The following is a 20,147-nucleotide window of genomic DNA, read 5'->3' on the forward strand; positions in this document are numbered from 1 at the left end:
AGATTCTATATCTCTAATTTAAGTAACAGGGATTTAAAAAAACATTTGCTAAACATTTTTGGGGGGCTCAGTTGAATAGTGAGGCCCAATTTGTTACAGTTTTATGTTTATCCACACGGATTCCTGAATCTCAGCTGCTGCTCACATGTTTTAAGTCCTTGTGCAGAAATTTCTGCTTAACATGACATGGGTTGGGATCAGGTTACAATTTACAGATGACGGGGGGGACTGAGTGTAGCTACACAGTCTTTTGGAAATTGATTTGGTGATGGCCACTATAAAAATACTTTCGACTGTTTTCACATCCTTTGGTTTATCATGCAAATGTTAGCACTAAGCCCTGATTGAATGATGTAGCAAGTGTTTTGAAAGGGAACATGTGCTTTCATATTGTGATGGTGAGATGGACAGTAAAAATGGTTCTTGCCAAAACTCCTATATTTTGTTTTCTGATTAAATATTCTACATGTTTTTGGCTGTTTACTAACTTCAAAGATCATATTTTTTTCATTCTTCAAGCAGTAAAACTTTTTTAAAAGCTGAAGCTTTTCCATTACTCTGTGTGTTTGTAATTAGAAAATATCTTTGAGGTTTTTTTTCCCTCTGCTCCCCAGACATGATTTTTAAAACTAGGTGTCCAAGGTTAGGTTCCTAAATACATATTTGGAATTTTAAATAAGTGGTCAGATTTTCAAAAGGGCTTAAGCATCCAACAGTTCCCATTGAAGTTCCCATTGCTGAATGCTTTTGAAAATCTCAGCACTTATTTAGGTGCCAAAATAGGCAACAAAATTAGGCTTCTATTTTTGAAAATGCTGGCCTTGGTATATTTTTGCATATAGTGCTGGATCAGCAAGATGCTGAGCACTCTGGGCCCAGTCCAGCAAAATACGTAAGCATGACCTTAAATTTACATTTATGAGTAGCACACTGATGTCAATAGGACTACTTATATGCTTAATTTTAAACCTGTATTTAAATATATAGCTGGATCAGAGTCAGAGTGCTCAGAACCTTGCAGCCCATTGTACTACTGGGAGATCATGATGGGTGATACGAGTCTCATCCTAAACCTATTGAAGCCAATGGAAAGACACCCACTGATGTCAATGGAAATACTTTCATTGACTAGAATGGACATTGGGTCCTGCCTTAAATGGGCTTATTACTGCTTAGAGCATTGTATGTACAGCAAGAACTTCCAGTTGCAATAAATTCTCTGGCAAAGCAATTTGTAATTACATTGTCATGAAACTATAAAATTGTGAAAAGTTGGAGACTATCAGAAGAAAAATTATTAACTTTTATTGGATTATATGATATACACACTTTTTTTTTTTTTTAATCAAGACAGCACTTTATTTGTTCAGGGTGTTTGCCTTCAGCAGAATTTGTGCTTTGGGGTTTTGAAACACACTTTATATCAATTGACTGGGGACAAAAAACAATGGTCTGGCTTAAAGTATTGAACGGAGTTTTGCCAAGGGCCTTACTGTCTGCACATGAAGTTATGGTTCTTCAGTGCAGAAAAAATTATCTGTTTTCATTTTTAGGCATGTCATACCCGAACTGGCCTGAGGAGAGCCCCGTTCCACTCACAAGATTCGATGGCACTAACTCTGTGTTTTCAAGATATGCAAATGATAGTGTATATGCTAACTGGATGGTTTCACCCTCAGCGGCAAAATTTATGGACAAGTTTGATAGTTAAAAATTTCTTTGTGAAAGGTAATGGACCCATGAGGGGAGCAAACATGCAAAGAATGGAAAGTCCATTGGCTCATTCTTTGTACAATTAAAACAGGTTAAACCAACATTAATTTCTCAAATGGCAAACTCTTTTTTGGTAGTTTCTCAAGTGGTTTTACGCATGATCAAGACTATAATTGATTATTTTCCCCTTTCAGGAAACATATCAAACTGGATAAAAGTTGTAGTTCCAGTACTTATTTTTTAGTCCACCATTCTGCACATAGTCCAATTTGGTAACTGTTTATTTCAAATGGCTGTGCACTTCATGCTTACAATTTTTTAGGTCAGCTGTCCTACATTACAGCTTTCTTGGGTGGGAAAATGTTGTTGTACTTGAACTGCTACTTTTCTGGTTATTAACAAAAGGCCACTTGATCTAAGCATGAAGCACAAACAGTATATGTAGGGGGGAAAAAACATTTGGCTCAAAATAACTGAGCTTACTATAGAATCCAAAGTGTTACCATGATGTTGGCACTAATGAAGCCTGTATTTTGGTTTCGAAGCAAACATTAAGTAACTCAGTAGGGAACTTGAGATTCAACATTTGAAGTCTTGAAAAGCTGTAAAAATGTCTTGTCTTGTCTTAATGAGAAAAGAGTTTGTTTTATTATGTTTAAACTATTCTTACCTTTAGCACAATGGAGATAAATTTGATACCAGATATGCTATATAGACTGATGTCAATCAAGAGTGCTCACCTGACACAACTTATTTTCCATTACATCCATTTTACTAATGTTACAATATCTGTTGTACAATCATAATTCTGTTTGAGTTCAGTGTAGACTGTACAGGATATTTTGAACTAAATTAAAGCAAAGAGATTTTGTTTGCAGTCATGTTCAATGAGTTGGAGTCTTCCTCTAAGCTCAAAATCTGATTCTACAGTCCAATACACTGCTAACATAGGATATCACACTGACACCATTCCAAATAAATCTTCTGTCTTGCAAGTCACAAGTAGACAACCCTTTTACTTAGCATAATTTATCTGATGCTTTTATCTTTAGTTAGTTAATTATTCCCTACAAGCGGGGGGTGGGAGGGGGAAATCACCTGATTTTGTTAAGGGTAAATTTAATTCAAATGATGTGCAACCATATTGATGTGGTATTTAGGAGAATGATCTGACTCTTATAGAGCTTATGTGGAAGGGGATAAATAGGTTGGCAGCACTTTTCTGTCTTTTACTTGTAATTTAATATTGTTGAAGAGAATATTTTTTGTTGGACCATAAACCCAGAGTGACATGTTGTTACCTGTGTGATGGCTATTCTTAAATAATCCAATTCTGCCAAAGCTTGTTCCTGTCTCTTAAATTCCAGTTTAGCTGTCTTCATGTGTTTGTTTTGTGTGTCAGCACAATGTGTTTCCATTAAAGTCTGTGATTTAAGAAGTAAATGAGTCAGATTGCCAAAAACTTAACACAGGTCTTCATACAAACAACAGAAGTACAGATGTAAAGCGTTGTGTTAGTATTTAAACACTGTTTTATAAAGGAATATTGTCTTTTATTATAACTTGTTTTCAGACGAGCAGTAGCAGTGTGAATTTTTCTTTGTGTAAGCTAACTACTACACTAGGTACTCTGTGCACAGCATAAAGATACAGACATGCATAGGAAGAGAAGATGTAATGAGTTTAGTTGTGATACAACAGTGGCATCTCAAATGATTCTGGAGGTGTGGCACAGCCCTGCATACACTGTAACAATGCACATCAAATAAGTATAAAATAAATGCAATGGAAAATTAAACCCCCATTAAATGGGCTTTTTCTTCACTGGCACTGAGAGAGAAACTAGGTACAAATGCCATAACAACATAAGGGAGGTCTACAATCAGTGACCGCTGCGGTGGTAGCTTTCAGTGTTACTCATTAAGTCTGGCCATACACTGTTTTCCCACTATTTCAGTCCATCAGTGAGAAATCTGAATTCTTCATTTGTCACGAGCAATCCGGAAGCATCAGGGAGATTTTTCATCAGCGGCAGCATGTGACAGAAATTCCTAAACTAGAACAAAAGTCCTCCAGGCAGAGGTACTTTACTCCAGTTTCTAATGTGACAGAACCTGCGACAACAGTGTCATTCTAAGACAGGTGAGTGAGATGACAAGTGGTATTGAAATAACCAACTGATGGAGACAGCATTGAGTATCATTGTATTTCAAACTCTGAGCATCATCCTCTGGTTAGTTCAATTTACCCCTATGAAAACTGGGGTTCCCAGTCACATTTATTATTAATTTCCTTATGCACACATCTGATATAGGTGTTGCATAGAACATAAAACAGCAAAAAGTAATTACATTTATGCCATAGATAATTAGCCGCCTGTCCACTTTCTCAAGCAGAGCTGAATGAATGATTCACAATGAACAATTTATAATCCAACTAATTTAGCCTTCCTTATTGTTCCCAGAATATCTGTAAGAAGCAGATTGTGACTTCCTTACATATATTCATTATTGACAATTTTTATTTCCACACTGTAGATTCATTGTGAATGGTTCATGTGGAGCATTTGATATTTGTTTTGTATTGGTTAGTTGTGATTAAAGTTGCAAGGTATTTCAATTCTCTGATTGGATGAAAACGGATACACTTCTGGAATGAATACTCACATGAAAATTCTAGTTTTAGTTCCCACCAATGTTAGGGACAGTAAAACTCAATTACTTCATAACTTCATAGATTTTTATTTTTAAGGCCAGAAGGGGTCTTCTACAGAGGTGTGATTACATGATCTAGCAGGCCATGACATTTCACCCAGTTCCCCCAGTATTGAGCCCAATAACTTGTGTTTCCTTGCTTTCTCTCAGAAAACTTAAAAGGAGCACGAGAAGAGCCAACATGAACTGATTTATATATTTGAGGGAATAGTGACAGAAAATTCTTCCAGCTCTACCAACATGTCAACAAAAACTACATCACATAAACATTTTACACTTGGGGTTCTGTAGGATGTGGCCAGTTCTAGAAATGGGTGAATCCAAAGGCGTTTTTCTCTTCATAAAGACACCAGGAAACGATTTGAATGTACATTTATTTTCTATGTGCAAATGTTTTTCTTAAGTGTGATCCTTAAAATCGGTCATGTAAATGTATGGCAGCTGATACAATAGACTGCAGCCTGTCACATATTTTAAACAACTTTACAAATATGCATTCTTACCATTAAATCATGAAGGGTCCAAAATGGGCATCCTGTTTTATTCATTGTATGTGGTAAAATAATATTAAATTGGAAATATAAAGTGTAAAGTCTTTTAAAAATACTATTTGAGTGCAATACAATAAGATTATTTTTGTACTAATTGCTTGCTTGATTTAAAATTTTTAAATCAATCACATTTGAATAATACAAGCACTAAAATGTTCCAAAATAGACCATTGTTTTATATATATATAAAAAAAGATTTCAAAATGACCCACCCCACATTCTAAAATCTTGTATGCAAAATTACAGCCCGCACAGTTCTTAAATCTATTACAGGGTTTATAATGAAAACACTATGAAACTCCTAATTGTACAATAGCAAGGAGGCCCTGATATTATATCACCGTCTTCCTTGTGGCTTAGCCAGTCACATAATACTAGCTTTGATCTGTTTAAAAAAAAAAAAAGTGTACTTTAATGTATGTCCAGTAGAATTTTGAAAAGTAAATGGTTGTGAATCTATTCTGACTGACCTTAATCCACCTAAATTGTGTTTTCCATATTGCCAGCCAAATAAGTGTGTAGGAAAGTGTGCATGTGTATGTGTGCACATGTGATATTCTCTATATAGGCCTCTCTCTATTATTTTATATCTATATAGATATAAAAACAATATTTCATATAAAATGTGAACATAAATACAATGGACCTGGGTATACTTAAATACAGATACTATAAACACATACACACAACTTGTGTCTTATACACAGCTTCTGCACTCTCCAAATGTTTAGTCATGATTCTGGTCAGGCCAAACTCTTATTGAATTCAGTCGAGAGGTTGTGTCTGTGTAAGCATTGCATGATAGATCCAGGCAACAGTGCAGTATAGTAGTCACCATAAAAAGCCTTGACAATTACAGTAGTATTTGTGATATTCCACAATGCAAAGATAGGGGTATTGCAAAAAAACACTGTAAAGTTATTTTTATCTGAAAATACTGATTGTACTGTTCTAATGATGATCATTTTGCTAGGCTAAAATGTATCAATAAGGTTAGAAATGAGACAAAGATTAGGTGTTAATGAAAATACAATAGATTTTATGTGTAAGGATATTTTCTATGTATGAAAATGTTTATAGACCTAATTTTAAAATGTATATATTTTTTGAGAAAAGAGAATTGGTGAATTAATTAATCCCCAAGGATCTGTACTGGCACCAGTGCTGTTCAACATATTCATAAATGATCAGGTAAAAGGGGCAAACAGGGAGGTGGCAAAGTTTGCAGATGATAAAAAATTACTCAAGATTGTTAAGTCCAAAACAAACTCTGAAGAGTTACAAAGGAAGGTCTCACAAAACAGCGTGACTGGGCAACAAACTGGCAGATGAAATTCAGTGTTGATAAATGCAAAGTAATTCACATTGGAAAACGTAATCCCAACTAGACATACAAAACAGTGGGGTCTAAATTAGCTGTTCTCACTCAAGAAAAAGATCTTGGAGTCATTGTGGGGAGTTCTCTGAAAGCATCTGCTCAATGTGCAGTGGTAGTCAAAAAAGCTAACAGAATGTTAGAAAGCATTAGGGAAGGGATAGATAATAAATAATCATAATGCCACTATATTAAAGCCATGATACGCCAACATCTTGAATACTGTGTGCAGTTCTGGTTGCTCCAGCTCAGAAAAATACATTAGAATTGGAAAAAGCACAGAAGGGCAACATAAATGATTAAGGATATAGAACAGCTTCCATATGATGAGAGATTTAAAAGACTGGGACTGGTCTGCTTAGAAAAGGAGGGATTTAATATATGGAGATATGCCTATCTCATAGAGCTGGAAGGGACCCTGAAAGGTCATCAAGTCTAGCCCCCTGCCTTCATTAGCAGGACCAAGTACTGATTTTGTCCCAGATCCCTAAGTGGCCCCCTCAAGGATTGAACTTACAACCCTGGGTTTAGCAGGCCAATGCTCAAACCACTGAGTTGTCCCTCCCCCTGGTGATTGTGGGTTGTGATTCATAAAATCATGAATGGTGTGGAGAAAGTGATTAAGGAACTGTTATTTGCCCCTTCACATAACACATGAACCAGGGATCACCCAATGAAATTAATAATCAGCAGGTTTAAAACAAAAATAAGGAAGTACTTCTTCACATAACACTAAGGCCTGGTCTACACTGGGGGGGCAGGTGTCGATGTAAGATACGCAACTTCAGCTACGGGACTACCGTAGCTGAAGTCGACATATCTTATTCCGACTTACCTCCCATCCTCACGGCGCGGGATTGATGGCCGCGGCTCCCCCATCGACTCCGCTACCGCCGCTCGCTCCGGAGGAGTTCCAGAGTTGATGGGGAGTGCATTTGGGGATCGATATATTGCGTCTTAACGAGACGCGATATATCGATTCCCGATAAATCGATCGCTACCTGCTGATACGGCGGGTAGTCTGGACGTACCCAAAATCAACCTGTGGAAATTCTTGCCAGGCGATGTTGAGAAGTCCAAAAGTACAACCGGGTTCAAAAAAGAACTAGATAAGTTCGTGGAGGACAGGTCCATCAATGATTATTAGCCAAGATGGTCAGGGATGCAACCCCATGTTCTGGGTGTCCATAAACCTCTGACTACCAGAAGCAGGGGATGGATCACTCGATAAATTGCCCTGTTCTGTTCACTCTCTGAAGCATCTAGCACTGGCCACTGTTGGAAGACCGGGATAGATGGACCACTGGTCTGACCCAGTATGGCCATTCTTATGACTTCTAAATTGGATGGTATTTTGCTAATTATTAATCTTTCACTTCTCTTTAAAACTGGAACTGCAAAGATTAGACACATGGTTGTCATATTAGCACATGTTTTCAAAGTTCAAATGAACTTAATAGAAGGTTCATTTTTTACATTCACCAGGTTTTAGACTTCTTACCACTAGTAAACATTTTCATCCAAACAATCAAAGCCTGAACAGTGTAGTTTCACACAGCATGCATATACATGTATGTGCATTTTAAAATTAATTTTCTATGTTTTCACAATTAATGATTAGTGGATTAATCAGTAGCCATACTTCAAAAACTAGGCAAGACTCCACAAAAACAAAGCGCAATGTATATTAGATGCACAAAATGACAGTTTCATCATAAACTTCCCTTCCAGAAAACTCCCCTTAACTTCACTTTCACTTAAAAGCACAGAAAAGTGCTTAAATAAATAAACCTAAGTGCCCAATCCTGACAACACAATGTGAATAGCTTTACCTAATGCAAGCAGGCTCATTGAAGTCAATGGGACTACTCATGTGAGTAAAGATACATGCATAAATGTTTGCAGGATCAGGCCCTAAATAATGATTTTTAGTCCACTGGCAAGAGGTATGAAAAATATGGCTAGGAAAGGTAACCTATGAAATAGTAGCTTTGATCTCGGTATCTCTAACCCTAAAATATTTTGCTATTGTCCCCAAAACAAATCCTTATCAGTCAACATACACAGACAGGGCATAGATAAATGTACTGTACATGTACAAAAGTGAAAGGAATACTTATCAAGAACTGCTTGAGTAAAGCTGGATCATTCACAAATATAGTATCCATTATATAAATGGTTTCTTATGCATATTTCTTATTTACTAATTTTGTGGAGAGGAATCCCAAATGATGACTGTCAGTAACAGCAAATATGTTTTTGAAAGAATATTTTTCTAACAGTGGCCATGATTCCTTTGTTTACTTATTTTTGTAGCGTGACATGATTTTTCTAATTTAACACCTGTTCATGCTAAGGGATATGTGTGTGTGTGTGTGCCTGTGCGTGCTGTGGCATTTCCATTTATTAATGATCTTCTGCAATTACGCACAGTCACATCCATTAGCTGAGTTAAGACAATTAAACTTTGTCTTAAATTTACCTGAAGTACTTAGCTCCTTTAGTGGGGCTAATACAGCACATTTCTTTAAAAAAATCCAGCCTGCTTGTATGATTTACCAGCTGCCATGTTTAAATGATGTGCTAATCACAAATGGTAAGAACATTTTAAAATATTCGTTAAATGTATTTTTGATGTTGGGGAAATAATTTTCAAAGTTTCTCCATTAAATGTGTGAGTAGTCATAAAACCTTTAAAAGGAGTGATATCACCTAATGTAACAATTGTTGCGTTGTTGTACCAAACTAAGTGCTTGATTCTATCCATGCTGAAATGGATTCGTAGCTAATAGCTGATTTTCCAAAATGTTTGCTGAAACATACATCAGTGTGTTAAGAGAAAGATCAAACAATAAATATTTTAAAATAATTTCCTTATTCTATACTACAGAAAAAATGTCTTCAAAAGTACTCGGCCTCATTGGGAAATTTGTAGAAGCTTAAACAAATAGTGAGAGAGAGAGTGATGTACATATTTTGAATACAAGTAATGAAGTTTACGCTATCTGTCTCTGGTTTTTATTGGCTCCCAAATATAAAAGACCAAAATGTGGATGGTATTTTCAAAAGCCCTCAGTGTTGGCCTAACTCTGCTCCCATTGAAATCAGTGAAAGTTTGATCATTGACTTCGATGAGTAGAGATACTGAGTGCTCTTGAAAATCCTTCCCAAAATAAAGATATAATAAGGATGGAGTTTAAGTAAGATATTTCTGACAGGAAAGCTTAATTTCTCATATTGCCAGTAGATGCCCTTAGGGTCCAATTCTGAAGCACACTCCTACTGCATTTGGATGCGATGAATATGTTTTCTCAAAGATTTTTGGCTCAGGTTGGTAGAGATCTCATTAGAACAATTTGTGAAACTTTGGACTGTCATACGCAAACCCATGATTTTAGCCCTGATTGGGCTATGAAATTTAATCCCGGTCTAAACCTACTATAGATCCAAACCCTACTTCTTTGGCCCTTCCCTTGTTTCACTGTCTGTCAAGATTTTATATTCTACCTGTGTTTTTTGGGCCCATTATGAATGAGACATTTAGGTTTCAAGCCTGGTTTACTCCTAAAACTTAGGTTGACCTCACAGCATCACTCAGGGCTGTGAAAAACTTCATGCCTCGTGTGACAGAGTTAGGTTCCCAACTCCCACACTGTAACGAAGGTAGGTCAACGGAAGAATTCCTTCATCAGTCTAGCTACTGCCTCTTGGAGAGGTGGATTAACTACATTGACACAATAATCCTTTGTCACGGTAGTAAGTGTCTATGCTACAGTGGCATAGCTGCAGTGCTGCAACTGTGCCATTATAGTGATTGTAATGTAGACATATAAAAATGGGGCTTTCCCCTTGACATTACACTTCCTCTGAATGAGGGATGAGGCTAGCACTGCTGTGTTCTTTTTCCTAACAGTAATATTTAATAAGTGCCAGTTTCACAGTTCTCTTCTAATTCACTGCATACAATTTACTACACCTGAAATATTTTTAACTGATAAACAGAACTGATTGAATAATTACATACAATTGTTTGCTTTACCAAAAAGCTTGATGTTCCACCTGAACTTTGGAATAATGTTTCAGACGTTATTTGGGGGGGGATAGGAAAAATTGTTCCTCCTTCTTAAAAGATTAAGAGTCTGATTGTGAAATTCTTACATGCCTAAGGACTCATTGAAATCCGTGAAACTACAGGTTCAAGAAAAGATTACTCATGGCAGTAAGGTTTCAAGATATGGCTCTAGGTGTCCAGCAATTCACCAACAATAATAATACTCACACACTTTATATACCGTATACTAGCAATACAGGAGGAGGTAAGAGCTTTGGAGTGATCTCAGAAAAAGCCGTAGGGCCATCAAAGTTCAGGGAAAAGATTCCCTTTGAGGTCAGTGGGATTAGGTACAAAATGATTTGGTGTATGTTGCTGGCAGACTGTTTGCCGCCAGTAAGGATTTTGACTCCATGGAAGGTGAACGAGATCATAGTGAACCTTCGAAGAGGTAAGTAAAGGGATGCTTTAAAGGCCATTGAAGTCAATGGAAAGATTCCCATTGACTCCAGTGGGCTTTGTATCAATCCCTGAAGGAGAAGTGTAAGAAGCAGGAAGTTTAAACACACTAGAAATATATCGAAGAAGTGAGATAATTGTTTTGTTTTAAAATTGAATCGATTTTAAGGATTCAGAGAACCAACCAAAAAGACACAAGCAAATATTTCAATGCTCTCTTGAGGGGCCTTTCAGTAACAGTGCCAATGACAATTTCACAAGCAAGAGATTTGGCTCGCCTCTGTAATTTTTAGGGATTTGGATCTTGATTCAGGAAATCAATTAAGCACTTGCATAAATGCTCCCCTGAATAGATATTCTGGGGCCTAATTCATGGATAACAAAGATAAGTGAAATTAGTTTATACTTATAATTTTTATCAAGGATGAGACCTGAAAATCACATCCGATGCTGTTATGAAAAATAGAAACCTGCCTTCCCAGTACCATTTGTTAGATTGAATTGTGACAAATTTGTTAAATCTTGAGCAAATAAGGATGATACAGGTCTTGTACAAACATTACTGAGCACATTTTCATAACACAGACAATTTTTCACATTTATTAACAAATATGTATGTAATAAATTACATTTCAAGCCTATAAAAATGCATTCTTGCTGTAAAAAATTTAATGGATTAATTTTACAGCAGTTAATTATTTGATTAAAAGATAATTAACTGAAATGAATTTTTTATTACATCATTTTGATTAGCTCAAATGACTTTGCTTTAAGTTTTACAAAAACAATTGCCTCTGTCTATGAAGACTGAAAAATTTGTCTGTTTTAAATGAATAACTAGAACAATTATTTGTAGAGTTTCTTACCATTACAATTTTTAACATTAAGAATATAACATTAAAAATGTTACTTTTACTGCCCTTTGACTCTGAAGTGCCACTCAGAAGAATAGCTACAGATAAGCCTTATTGCTGTAGTATATTTTAAAAGTACTGTAGGAAGGTAACTCTTGCCAAACAAGATCAGAACATGGCTCATATAGGCCAGTACCCCTCCACTGGCAGTGGCCAGTAATTTATGCTTCAAGAGAAAGGAAAAGAGGAGGAAAGTACCATATAGTGCACCTTGCCAATTGTGGGGTCTATATGGGGTCAAATATCTCCTGGATATCAACAGGGCAAAAGCTTAATGTACATCCTAAAGCAGGAGTTCTTATTGAGCTCTTTATATTTTGCATATCTATAATCCTCTTTACCACAATGCTATTTTTAGGAAGTGTAAATCAGTTTGAAGTTTCCATTAATGAAAAACCTTGTTAGTTGCATCATCATCCTGTTATAAATTTGACTTGTTCTCACTGCCAATACAGCTATGTCCTCCGCACTTTAACTACTGAAACAAGCAATCTCCTGATAACTGGTGTAGCCTTGAAGTCTATGCTGCATAAAGAAAGAAAAATGATTTTTCACAGCCATGGACCAAGAAATTGTCATTTAAAAACCATCCAAAACCTGTTAGAACACTTCAGAAGTCAGAAAGGCCTGACTTTACATACTTAACAGGCTGTCATATTGGCCTCTTTGTAATTTTATATTAAATACATTTAGTTTTAATATTCTTCAGCTAACATCAGCTCCAAAAATAGAATGTGGTGAGGAGGAAAGTGAGATGCTCTCAAAGCTGAGAGTTCTATACTTCCTGTTCATATCTTCTTATTTGCCCAAATTAATTTTTTTAAATATAAAGTCTTGCTTTAGACTAATCTGATTGGGAAATGCTTTTTTTAACCATTCAAGCAAGGAGTCAAGGGATTCATGGGCTCAGACCATGGACCATATTTTATTCTTTGTCCCTTCATCAGAAAAGCCTTTTTTGAAACAATGACTGCAAACTAATCATAAAAGCATGCCCTGTGCTGCAGATATCCAGATCCAAACTTTCCCAAAGTGCAGGGACATTTGGTTCTGGTGTTCCAATTTGGGCCCATCTCAACTAATTTTAAAACACAAATATCCTTGGTAATAAAAACAATGCCACTATATTAGATTATGGAAATGTTACCTGAAGAATATTAAAACTAAATATATTTAACATAGAACATTTTTTAACAATTGGTCTATAGGTAACATTGTTCTTTTACTACTTGTACTCCTCAGACACGAAGATTAGTTTGTAAATGAAGTAATTGGAGTTTGGAGTCAAACTGCAGCAGTTTTGTGGGCAGTTTAAACCTCCGCCTCATAGTTAAGGGTTCCAACAACATTGCCATGGATTACATATATAGTTTCAGAAACTGAATAGCATAGAAATCATTGTGTGGCCTTACTATTCCATTTTAGTGAACACATTAAGCAGTTTTTTGTCTTTGTGCCTGCCCATTTATAAATAAATCTATATTATATATAAAAAAGGACACACTGTTAATGATATCAGCTTGGATTTGGTCTTCTGTATATTGTACATTTTTGTAAGGGGTTTTTTTTGTGTGTGTGTGTGTGTGTGTGTGCATAAAGCTATTTTTTCTGTCGGGTAGATGTAATGAGCACAATACTGATTATGCAATAAAATGTATTAAATGCTGATGTCAGTTGTTTTGTATTAAAACACTAAGCTACTTGGTTAAAGCACCATGTAGTATTCCCTGTACTAGAGCTACTGGGTGTGTTTTATAGAAGCTTATTTTTTGCTCCAAATTGGTTTGGTACTTGTTTTTTTTTTTTTTTTAAGATAAGTTTTGAGACCTATGTTGAATCCATCATAATGGATGAAAGCAGCAAATCCATCTAGCATGGTATGCTGCCTCACTCCAGAAGTGGCTAATATTGCTCCATAAGAAAGTGTATTTTAAAAGAAAGGAAAATGCACTCAATCATTTCTGCAATGATGTATTCAGACTAACCAGAATTTCATATGAAGCCTGAGATTTGATTACCCCGACTCTTTTTAGGCTGAGGATGTTTTCACTGTCTTTCATATTACTAAATATCTTAATCAATTTCTAAAATCGATACAAGGATCCTCTCACAAGAAGCTCCTTGCAGAATAAAAGCCTTAATCTGAATATTCATGGCAGGGATTGTACCTACTCTCTGTTTTGACCGGCACCTTGCCCATCTGGGTAAGGTGACAAGTGCCTTAGAAATAGTTTGGAAACAAGCCACTGTAGTACTCTAGCACTGAATAACTGGACAGGATTCATGGTTTGTCTTATCAGTCTGTTATACAGAATGGGGAATGAGTGGGAAGTAGCCTGGGCTCTGTGGCCCATTACACTGCCAATACAGATACACTCATGGCAGGAGAAGTCATCTACTACTAGTGCAAACTAGGAGAAAATTACTTTCCTCTGAAGCAAGGGAGGAAGCCAGGGACCAGATTGTGACTCTAAGGCTGGGTCTACACTACCCGCCTGAATCGGCGGGTAGAAATCGACCTCTCGGGGATCGATTTATTGCGTCCCAACGGGACGCGACAATCGATCCCCGAATCGACGCTCTTACTCCACCAACGGAGGTGGGAGTAAGCGCCGTCGATGGGAAGCCACAGAGGTCGGCTGTGATACGTGGAATTCAGCTACGCTATTCACGTAGCTGAATTTGCGTATCTTAAATCGACTCCCCCCTGTAGTGTAGATGTAGCCTTAGTGTTGATTAGGTCCCTGTTCTGCTCCTGGGACAGTACAGCTGTATGTGGCCCTTTATTCAGGACTTGCAATAAAGCCCTAAATGCTCGATCTTGCAAGATCTTGAGTGATTCCTGAGTTTCCTTAACACACTGTACTCCCACTAAGAAATTGGCATCCAGAACCAGGCCTTGGCTGTGACTACTTTTATCAATTCCCTGAAATAACATTAGGGGCAGAGGATGCAATTGCTTTGGCAAATGGGAAGAATCCATCCCCAGGCACAGTAAAAATTGTGAAAAAAACTATTTAATTCAGTACTTATCATGTATAATGTTCAGTTACAAAAGGAAGAATGCTTCTACTAATGTCCTGCATGCCAAGCATAGCACACACAAAAGGCCGTCAGAAAAGTAACACTACGCACCTCTCATATGGGCAATAAACTAAAATTAGACAAACCAGAACCATAGAAAATTGTGCTGATGTACTCAAGGTCCTAAGAGACATGGGATTCTGAGCGTCTAAAACATATATCCATCCATAGATTACTACTCTTTCAGGAATTAATTTTTGTGTCAATCAGTGAACATTTGTTGAAAAAGTTGACCACACCCTAATTAATAAAAAAGTTGAAGTCAATCAAATTTGAATGATAGCCGTGCAGAATAAGTTGGCATTCTACCTAAAGGGCATGTCTACACTTAAACTGCTGCATTGGTGCAGCTGCGCTGCGATAGCACTTAATGAAAATGCTCTAAACTGCAAGAATAGAGCTCTCCCATGCGTGTAGTTAATCCACCTCTCCAAAAAGTGATAGCTATGTCTGCAGGATTTTTCACACCCCTGAGCAATGAAGTTATACTGATATAGGTCTGTAGTGTAGACCAGACCTTTAATGGCATGGGGATTGATTCTGTTCTGTCAGTGGAAATAAGAAGTAACTCCATTAAATGTCAGTGGAGGCTACACCAATGTCAAATTAGCAGTGAGATCAAAATCAAGCCCACACAGTATAATTAAAGGGTCAAGGGCATCTCTAATATAAGTCCACTAATTCTAGTGAAATTTCAGCAGGGATGAATTTGACTCATTACATGCTCTTAACATAAAGGTAGGCCTAATGAAAGAATGATAAAATACATTGGAAAAAATTCTTTCCCTCCCTCCCCCGCAATGATTCCATTTTCCCCTAAGTGTTTTTCTCTTTCATCATCCAGTCATGCAGATGACTGTGCTTTCCAGCTCCTCACCTTTCCTCTTCCTCCCACCCCCCAAGCTGCATCCCTGAAGCTTGTTCAAATATTCACAAACAGTTATCATCATCTGGGATAAATTAATCTTCTTTGATATTCATTCCACCTTCTTTCATAACAGGCTGTGCCACCTTAAAAAAAAAAAAAACTCACATCCTCAGAAAGCTCTAGCAAGGTGGGATATACACAAGTGAAAAGGACAGGGTGATAGTTACTTTTTCCTTAAATTTCTCAATTTCACGCTCAAGCCAAATCAAGAAAGTTTAAGAGCAGTGGACAAATAATAATACTTAGTGGATACATAGCTCTTTTAATTGCCAAATGCTGTACAAAGGAATAAGCATAATGTGCCAGTATAGTCTGCTACTTTTACCAGACTATTAATATTCATGTATGTGTTTGGCAGCAACAGTTATGCAGGGCCCTGTACAATGGACACAAAGACAGTCACTGACATGAAGAGCTTACGTTAACAACGGATTCATATTTCAAAGGTTTTTGAGACCAATCTTCTGCCAAGATCCAAATGTGGGACAAAAGCAAAATGAAGGGCACAATACATTTAATAGCTACCATGGCCAGAAGGAACCACTGTGATTATCTAATCTGCCTTTAAGTGTAGGAAACTTAAAACAATGTGTAATGAGTGTGATACAGCATGGCCAGAGGGCAGCAGGAGAGGGTTAGAAGGGAGCCTTATTCCCTGTAGAGGGAAGAAAGTTTGCTATAGATTAATTAGAGCACCTGAAGCCAATTAGAGCACCTGAAGTCTCTCACCTGATAAAACCCCCCACATGGGAACGAGTTGGAGCAGAGAGGATTGGTGTTGGCAGGGCCGGCTCCAGGCACCAGCTTAACAAGCAGGTGCTTGGGGCGGCACCTGCGGCAATTCGGGGACGGCAGGTCCCTCACTCCCTCTAGGAGCGAAGGACCTGCCGCCGAACTGCTGCCGCCGATCGCAGCTTTTTTTTTTTTTCCCCAATTGCCGCCACCGATTGCTTGGGGACGGCAGAAATGCTGGAGCCGGCCCTGGGTATTGGAGCAGAGAACATTTTGAAGGAGTAGAAACAGTGGATTGGTGTTGGAGCAGTTTGGAGGGAAGCAGAGGGAAGTTTGGAGAAGTGCTGCGGTGGGCTAAGAAGATCAAGACCCTAGGTAAAGGGACACCTGGCTTGTGCAGAGGGAGGGCAGGAGAGGGAAGTAGCCCAGGGGAAGGAACCACTAGTTCAAGTGGTTTACCGCTATCCTTAGGGCCCCTGGGCTGGGACCGGGAGTAGAGGGCAGGCCCGGATTCCTCCCTCTCCACTCCCCTCCTCTAGGACACTAGTGGGGCATTTAATATCCCAGTTCAGGGACAAGAAATGGTGCCCTGAACCTTCTCCCCCCCCCCCCTCCCCCCAAGAAGAGAAAGTGTGAGACCCATCATAGTAGTGCCGGCAATTTGCCACACGAGGTACAGCGATGGGGCAACGTAGACAATCTTACACAGGCACTGTTTGTGCAGTATCTGTTTCGTGGTTAAAGAAAGGACTTCAGTCTCCATGGATGTCAGATAAAGGTTGCAATGCTTCAAAATGCTTTATAACATGAAGAATCTTCACACTAGCCTCCTGAGAAAGGTAAGTAGTATTACCTGCTGTTTACAGATGGGGAAACTGCAACATGGAGAACAAGTGAAGTTACCCTTTCCATGACTTTGTCAAGGCTCACACAGAGTCAGAACTAGAATTCAGGCTTTCCCATAGGCCAGACATATATGTTGATTCTACTATACATACTACTATTCCGGTGGCCTCATGTGTAGATTTCAATGGAATATGTAATAGCCCATGCCAGCAAGACATCTGAACAGGAGCAGTAACAAAGGGCTTATACAATATAATGTGGAATAAAAAGCCAAAGTGAGGGACTTAAGGAAAAAATATATGGCAGGAAACCTACAATGTTGTGGGAAAGTTTCCTTTAGGTTGTTTAAAATTGTCTGTATCTTAGTTGCATGGGTTTGAGCATGGGCCTGTTAAACCCAGGGTTGTGAATTCAATCCTTAATGGGGCCATTTAGGGAACTGGGGCAAAATCAGTACTTGATCCTGCTAGTGAAGGCAGGGGACTGGACTCGATGACCTTTCAAGGTCCCTTCCAGTTCTATGAGAGATGTATATCTCCATATATTTATTTCTGATACTAATAATTTCTAACCCTAAAAACCAGGGAGGAGGAGGGCAGAGGGCAGCAGTTTTACATGGACCCGTTGGAATTATGTCACCATTAGACAACTGTAGCACTTCACAAATAGTCCCATATCTAGACAAACTGACTATTGTTTCTGAGTTTCATTTTTGAAAGCCAAGAAAAAAAATAAACCTCACCAGACATAATTTTTGTTTTTCACACACATTTATTTTATCCTGGCTTGAGAGGCTAAAAAAAAATATTTGGGCTCTGAAAGGTTGCTTTTTCCTTTCTGTTTTGTGATCTAATTCAGATTACCATGTCAAGCCTGGGTTCTGCTTTTATATCAGTTTTATTTTCCACACTTCAGCCACTGCTTTACTCCCACCATCCCACACACACACTGAACAAAAAAACCAAAACAACCAACCAAAAAAAAAAAAAGGGGGGGGGGAAGGTCACAGCTAACGCTGTTCTGGGGAATTCTTCTTTTCTTTAGATTCCAGCCATCACTGGCCACATCCTGTCCCACAACTGTACTGATTTAGGAAGAGAAATGCCTAAATTTTTAGCAAAATATCTTATTTTTCCTGTCTCTCTCTAAAATAGCTCTTCTACACCATTTTTTAAATGGAATTTAAAGGTGTGTCCCTATTTCTTCACCAAATGTATAGCTTTCAGATTTTGGAAGGAGTGCAACTATATCTTTAAGAAAAATGCTCAGGCTGAAATGAATTAAACCTCAAGATGAGTAAGTTTCCTGAATGTCTTACTCCATTATGTCTTTACAAACGAAACACTAGCTCTTCTCTCAGCCGTAAAGACTAAGATACCTAAACTCTTATTTTTTTGAAGAATCAGCAACCTGTAACCTTTTTTCCTTCTCCCAATTTGGAGAGAAAAGCTCCTTGGAGATTGGGCGTATCCTCTAGAAACCAAAACGGAGGAAATAGACACAGAGAGAGTAATGTGGCTTGTCTGCCTAAGAAGAAAGGATAGAAGAAAAACAAGTCAAAATCATATAGACGCCAGAAGGATATTTTCACAGTAGGGGGAATCTTAATTTTTATATAGGGTGGCTCACATCTTAATGGAGACACTATATCAAAGACCATCTTTACTGCTAGTCACGACTGCATCGACCACTTCCTCACACACTCATAATGGTATAACATCTCTGTGGCAACGACAGCTTCCATGGAAAAGAAATATTTAGAAAGTCACACAATGAGACAGCACAATGTGACTAGCTAACTCTATATATCCACCAGCATGGACTGTTGAAAACTGCTGCTGTGCTACGTCATTGCATTAGTTATGGGAATGACTTTGGTGCAGCAGCACTTATTACCACCGCCATCCCTCCTTGCACTTGCATATAATGTTATATCTAGGGAACTTATAAAATTCTGACATAAATAAAAGCACACATGTGGGTCAATAGTAACTCCTATCTATGTATTACTACAGAGAACAGACTTATACTGTACTGTTAAAGTGGAGAGCCAAACAGAATGCTAGTAAAGAGCATGGCAGGGAGGAGAGGCATTCCTCCTTTTACCCTATATTGTAGAAAAATCCTATTATTTTCAAGGGAAGTAGTACCTACGCCTACCTAGTTTCAGGGGAGTCTTCCAAAGAAAACATTTAGAAACCCGCCTTTAATCTAAACCAAAAACACATACTTTCTATGAAAGCAGATGGCTTTTTCCTCTATATACTTATTTACTCTTGTTTAGTATATTGTAATGGTGTGTGTGTGTGTGGGGGGGAAGGTAGGTAGGAAACTCTATAACTTGATAGAATTAAGTCTCATCACAAGGAAAAAGCCTTTATAAGTCAAGAGGGCACCCATCTCAGTTACCTGAAATCCTATCTGTCAAGCCTTTCTCCTTGACCAGGAAAAACCTACATCTTGTACATTTTCCCTACATGCTGACTCTCATCTTTAGCTAACCAGATGCTAATGGAACAGAGCAGTGGAATAGAAGGGAGAGCAAAGATTAAAACAGACAAGGAGCAGTGAAGGAGTTGTCAGTACACATGGAGTTTGTAACAGAATAGATTGCCCCTTTCTGGGCTAGAAGCCTGAGACCAGCCTAGTTATTAAGGAGACACACCTAATAAAAATAATAAATAATAATAATTAATGGAGATATGCCAGCTCCTAGAACTGGAATGGGCCTTGAAAGGTCATTGAGTCCAGCCCCCTGCCTTCACTAGGCAGGACCAAGT

General features: G+C 38.0%; 1 protein-coding gene across 1 annotated transcript in view; it reads left to right on the plus strand.

Annotated features, from left to right (window-relative positions):
* RET (ret proto-oncogene) overlaps positions 1-2,109 on the plus strand; it is a 122,552-nt gene extending 120,443 nt beyond the window's left edge. Inside the window, exon 20 of the mRNA XM_054036334.1 lies at positions 1,554-2,109. Coding sequence (XP_053892309.1) covers positions 1,554-1,711 — 158 coding nt within the window. The 3' untranslated portion in view covers positions 1,712-2,109. The remainder of the gene's footprint in view (positions 1-1,553) is intronic.
* The last annotated feature ends 18,038 nt before the right edge of the window (positions 2,110-20,147 follow it).

Source organism: Malaclemys terrapin, chromosome 7 (genome assembly GCF_027887155.1).
Source record: "Malaclemys terrapin pileata isolate rMalTer1 chromosome 7, rMalTer1.hap1, whole genome shotgun sequence".
Taxonomy (NCBI): domain Eukaryota; kingdom Metazoa; phylum Chordata; order Testudines; family Emydidae; genus Malaclemys; species Malaclemys terrapin.